Source organism: Meleagris gallopavo, chromosome 9, assembly GCF_000146605.3.
Source record: "Meleagris gallopavo isolate NT-WF06-2002-E0010 breed Aviagen turkey brand Nicholas breeding stock chromosome 9, Turkey_5.1, whole genome shotgun sequence".
NCBI lineage: Eukaryota > Metazoa > Chordata > Aves > Galliformes > Phasianidae > Meleagris > Meleagris gallopavo.
This window is the reverse complement of record NC_015019.2, coordinates 18873451-18879450: the sequence shown is the minus strand read 5'-3', so window position 1 is coordinate 18879450 and position 6000 is coordinate 18873451. Positions and strand designations below refer to the sequence as shown.

The 6000-nt window shown below is 43.5% G+C and overlaps 1 protein-coding gene across 1 annotated transcript in view; it reads left to right on the top strand.

Annotated features, from left to right (window-relative positions):
- The first annotated feature begins 6 nt into the window (after nucleotides 1–6).
- The window catches only part of MORC4 (MORC family CW-type zinc finger 4), a 28737-nt gene continuing 22743 nt past the window's right edge, over nucleotides 7–6000 (top strand). The window contains 2 exon segments of the mRNA XM_003202885.4: nucleotides 7–129; nucleotides 4584–4656. Coding sequence (XP_003202933.2) covers nucleotides 91–129; nucleotides 4584–4656 — 112 coding nt within the window. The 5' untranslated portion in view covers nucleotides 7–90.

The window sequence follows — 6000 nt, the reverse complement described above, 5'->3', positions numbered from 1 at the left end:
GGGGGCGAGGCGGATGTGCGCGCTCTGGGCGCTCCCCGACGCCCCCATTCCCCGCTCCTTCCCGCCCCGGCTGTCGCTGCAGCACAAAAGATGGCGGCGAAAACTCAGGGCGGCATTCGCCTCAGCGCGGTGAGCGCCTCAGCGCGGGCCTGGGAGCGGTGGAGGGGTCTCTAAGAGGCCGGGTGGCCCTTACCGAGGAAGGAGGAGGCGGAGGAGGAGAAGAAGGAGGAGGGGCGAACCGGGCTGGCTGCGCGGGGCCGCGGAGGCTGAGGGAAGCTCCCGCTGAACGCCTCTGGGAGGAGGAAGCGGGCGATTGGACGGCGGCCGCCGTTCCTCAGCCCAAGCGGGAGGCTGCAGGGCGGCTCGGTGTGCCTGGGGCCGGGCCCTTGCGGGGAGGCAGCTCCAGTCGGGCTTGCAGCCGCTCCCGGCGGGAGGTGGTCGGGCCGTCTTAACAGCCGAGGCCGGTTGGGGGTGGGCTCCGCCAGACCCGCTGTTGTGCTGCGCTACTCGGCCTCGCATTGCTCGCTGCCGTCCTTTTCCTGCAGCTGGTGGCTTCTTTATTTACTCTCACTGCGAGCGGGGATGCCGCTGTTCTTTCAGTTGCTCAATACACTGTGGCTGAAACTGGCTATTTTCGAGGGACTTTCTCGTTTGTGTGGTTGTACGCCTCTAAGTACGCTAGCAACGCAAACACGTGGCTTGGGGCCTTGCTTTGAAATCTGGAATTAAGTTGTGGGGGGAAGCTGGATCCTTACAGGAAAATAACCGCTCAGGTGTCGGAATGTAAAGCATACATCATGTGTATTGGATTGGGTCATCTTTATAGGTTCCTTCCAACTCGGGATATTCTGTGATTTATGATGCATCAGTGTGCTCTCAGCACTGCTTAAATTACCTTAAATTAATTGGCGTGATTGCAGAGGTTACGTGTGTCACCTGTTTGAAGTTTGGGAATTGCACTTTCATTTCAGCACTGTAATTGCTCTAAGTGCCTGATTTTATTAGGGAACTGCTCACCTGGCTTTTTAGATAATGTAAAGTTCAAAAAAAAAAAAAAGGTAAAATCTCCCTTTGCTTTTGAATGCATGAGTAGTTTAACTTAGGGGAAAAGCGTGCCTCCGTTAACATCTGTTGTGAGTAGCACAACCTGGGCTATGATTTAAAATCTATCTCGGGTAGAAATCGCATTGGCAAACTTACAGATGAGAAGTCTCAACTAGAATTGGTGTAGCTAACAGCAATTGGTAACTTTCTGATCTATATTTAGGATTTTATTTATTTATTTATTGGTCCCTACTCATAACTTAAGATTTTCATTCAATGTATTTCTAATTGCAGCGTTTATTTATTTATTTATTTAGGTAGGTTTTCAGTGCAGAGATGGAACAGCTGATAATGGTTGTTTTAACAGATAACACCTTTCTATACCTTCGGACAATGTTTCCCAGCAAAGAGCAATGCAGAACTGGCACTTGGTCTCTTCTGTCAGCCACTGCTCTTTGGAAATAAGTTGGGCTTCACCAGAATGTGTGCATTAGTTTCAGAGGCGTGCATGAACCACACAGCTGGTGTAAGCAGGCCTGGCAATTCATTCTCATTCTGGTGTTTATCTTTTGTTGTTGCTCTGGTAAAATGTTTGCTCAGTTGCACCATGAGACATATTGTGAAAGTGATCCAGGTTAAAAATACAATTTAAAAAATGAGTTGTAATGCGCATCAGCTCTGTGATACAGTTTGTTGTTGTGGTCATGTAGGTGTATCAGCATAACTGAAAGGGAGGATGAAGGGAGAACGTAACGGAAAGGGGACGAGCACCCAGATGGAAGAAAAGCAGGAGGAGGAGAATGATAGTGGCGTTGTTCAGCCAAAATCTGCAAAATAGCTCTGATAGACAAGGCTGCTTGCTCAGTAGTTGTGATTTGTGCATTAGATGATCCATGAGAGATGGAATAATTCAGTTTTCCTTGGAAAATTAAAATTCTCAAAACTGCTGTTTTATTGTTAAATATTTACTGTTCATAATTGTAGGAGATGCTCTGCCTGGTACAGTGAGTCTTTCTGTCATATGAGTTGTAGATACAGTTTAAAGTTTACTTGGATTTTCAGAAGAGGATTTGCTGCACTTGGTCTCAGGATGCCAAATGAAATAGCTAACCAAAACCCACTCACTGACAAAATATTTTTTGGTCGGTGTACAAAGCAGCTGGATCGTCTCAACCACAGCCATACTGATATAACCAAAAGCGAGCATTCGCCTGGGGATTAACACTCATACTGTATCCTAGTACTGCATAACTCATAAAGCTAAATAGGCTTAACTATTTCCCGCCGAGTTCCACCTCAGTTGTGGTAGCAGCTGGATATGCTTTGAAGGAAGCTAGGGAGTGCCCTTCAACCACTCTTCTCCATCTTCTTAGTCTGATTTTCTTGTGTATCCTTGTTTCATAGCCTTCTGTTAGTAAATGATGCTATCTGCTGCAACTCTTTGAAAGCAGGACACGGGGAAACGGTTTTAAATTGAAGGAGGGAAGATTTAGGCTGGATGTCAGGAGGAAGTTCTTTACAGAGAGAGTGGTGAGCTGCTGGCACAGGCTGCCCTGAGAGGTTGTGGTGCCCCATCCCTGGAGGTGTTCAAGGCAGATTGGATGGGGCCCTGGGCAGCCTGGTCTAGTATGAAATGGGGAGGTTGGTGGCCCTGCGTGTGCAGGGGGTTGGAGATTCATGATCCTTGAGGTCTCTTCCAGCCAGGGCCATTCTGTGATTCTGTAGCTTTTCCTGTGAACTGCCCTCCAGGATGCTCACCTTTAGCTGAGGGAGCTTTAGAGCCAAGAACCAATTTCTTAAAGATCTCGTGTTCTAACTCATATCTTCTGGTTTTGTATAACTGTTCACATTTCTGCAGCTGGGTACCACCTCTCAGCCTTTTTCACAACCTTACCATCTGAAACAGCAATCCAGGAGAGACTGGTGGAATTCCTGTTTGTTTATAAAAGGTGTTTCTTTTCAAAGTTAGTCACTAGTATGCAGCAGTGACACAAGGAATGGGAGGCATCGTGTTATCCAGGCACTGCATGAGAAGATTTTCTTGCCATACTGATCTACACTTTGCCTCACATAAAAGAGGACGCTCAGCTCTGATTATGTCAGTCTGAGAGATGCTGAAGTTCTTTCTTTCCTTAGCACTGTCTGACCAGGGGAGGCTCACAACTTTGAATTCTCACCTTTCAAAACTACATGGGGTTTTTTTTTTTTTTTTTTTCCCCCCAAGTCTTAAGATCTGCTGAGCTGTCATGTAGTAGATGAAGAAACTGAAAGCTCCATTTAACCAAGAGCTGTAGTGTACATGCTGTTTCCAGTAATTGGGCTCAATGTCTTAAATCCTAAATTATTTATAAGCATCTGTTAGGAATTTTTAAAAAAGCACAGCGACTTGGGTTGATTGAATTCACCACAGTTTATAAAACACATGACAGTAAAGAGTGTAGTGTCTGTCTATTACTTGCAGTCTAACCTGGTGGAGAAATACCAGGGTTAAGCTGCAGTCCAAAAGTGTGTCTGGGGCTCTCTATGACCTTTGAATCAAGGTGAGATTTCTTGGCAGAAGATGTTGATCTGAACAAGGGCTGCTGCAGCTTTGCTCCCGCTGTGGCACCTGGTTCTGGAACTTGTTCTAGTGTTATTCTGTTCTCTGATAAATGATCTTGGGGACCCAAAGTGGTTGCTTCCTCTAATTTAGTCCTTACTAATTATGTGAAAGTGATTGTCACTGTAGCAGTTGTATAAAATTGATTGTGTGGATACATAAGTGCTATTCTGAAATATTTTCCTTATTTTATGTATAGTATAGATTATGTTTTCTCATGCACCTGTACTTCACAGGAGCTATTTCCAGCATTGGATATTCCTAGATGCTTTTTATGTGCCACCAGTGTAACTACACCAATAAGACATAAGCATATATGTGTGCTGTCTGTGCCCAAGAGCTTGTAAAATTATAATTACAGATATTCTCTGCAAATACAGCCATACCAAGATCAACAGCTAAACTTCCCCAAACATTGCACTGACAAAACCATAAGTTATGTGATTCCCAGTTCTGCTTTTCCTGTTCTTTTGGTCTAGTGAATGTATACAAACCTAGGCTTTCATAAATGACTTGAGAATACTTTTGTCACTGACATCTATAAAATGTGTCACATAAATACATATTTTATTGTGCACGTTGCCATCTAGTCCTAGTAGTGCCTACATTCTTGTGGTTACAGCTGATCATAAATGAGGCTGAAATATACGACTCTGAATTGCCAGCAGTACCAACTACCATTTGAAAGAATCTGACAGGTCCCAGTAACAGGCAATTTTGATCAATATGGGCAAAGGGAGCAGTGGCATTAAACAGTAAGTCACTGGGTGTATTAGGTGTTTTGTTTTTTTTTCCAGATTAATACTCATGGTTTAAAATGTACATTTTTAATATTTGAGTGCTTGTGTTAAGGTTGTTACTTTTGGATGGAAGCATTGATGGGTTTCTGTAACTTCACCCTGGATCACAAACTGATGCTGTTGTTTCTGTTTTATTTCAGCTTTGCCCAAAGTTCTTGCATACCAACTCTACCAGTCACACCTGGCCCTTCAGTGCAGTTGCTGAGCTTATAGGTATGTGGATCACTAATACTTATGAAACTTTATTTCCAGTTGTAATTTTTTGTTCCATCAAGTAAGATCTTATTCAATTCCTGCTTGATGTGGTTAACCAGGTTTGAATTTTGTTAGGACGAATACATACAGGCACACATTAATGTGAGAAAGCACGCTCATGTAGGAAATTCTTATGCATTTTTGTTAATCTCTGTTTCTAACCGAGTGACAAAGGGTCCAACCGTGAAAGCATACTGACAGCTTGCACACAGTCAGCCTTTGTTATTCCCCTTATTCCTCCACCCTTGTTATCCTATGCTTTTTCTACCCATTGGACCTTTCCTTTTTCTTCACTTCAGTGCTTCTTCCAAAACATCTCACAGTAATTTCTTGACTTTGACACAATACCCCTCAAACATCCTTATTTTGTTTTGGGTTATGGTAGAGTAGTTCCTTTTAACAGTCCATTCATCAGCATCCCAGGAGTTCTGTTATTGCTTTTATCATCTGCTGCTTGTTAGGGTTTGAATATAGGTTTGGTTTATTAGAGCCCGTTTGTCATTTTGTCTTTTATTCTGAATAACTGGTAGGTAAATATTCTTCCTTGTTTCCTTAGTTGGGGAATGGTTAGTGTACCTTCTCTGTTTCCTTACAGTAAAGGTGGGGTATGGAAAGAGCTGTTAATCTAGCAGTTGTCTACTGCCAAAGGGAGCAGCTCTTGTGGCCACACGTTCCTTTGCTTCCTCTGCACTGGTTTTGCCAGTTCTTAATTCAGAAGAGGAGTAACCTAACAAAATAAGAAATTTTCTGTTAGATAAGGCCAGAATTGCCACAAAGATCATAACCGTATGACTATGGGAAGGACTAGATATTTTAGTGATGAGTCATGGCTGAAAAGCTAAGTCATTTCAGCTGTCTTAGCTTGTCATGCCATACCTGGTTGGAATTAATAAACATGTGCAGTGTAAGGCATGGAAGCGTGCCTTCTTCCTTCCTTTGGCCTCTGTTTTGTCATGCTTCTCTTTAACAAAGATCTGCAGAACCACAGAATCGTTCAGTTTCGAAAAGACCTCTGAGATCATCAAGTCCAACTCCAGCCCATCCCCATTGTGCCCACTCACCACGTCCCCAAGAGCTCAGCTCCATGCTCCCCACCAGACCCAGCAAACTCTTTTGTTCAAAGGGCTTTTCTGGCAGCGTTTTTCTTTCCTTTTCTTCCATTAGAAAGCATGTTCATTAGGAAGATATCAGAAACCTCTCAGGCAGCTTGTTTCTAATTCATTTTCCAAATGTATAGTGAGCCAAGAGTAAATTTTTTAGGGTGAATTTAATTGACCTTTGCAATGGCATTAGGCAGATTGA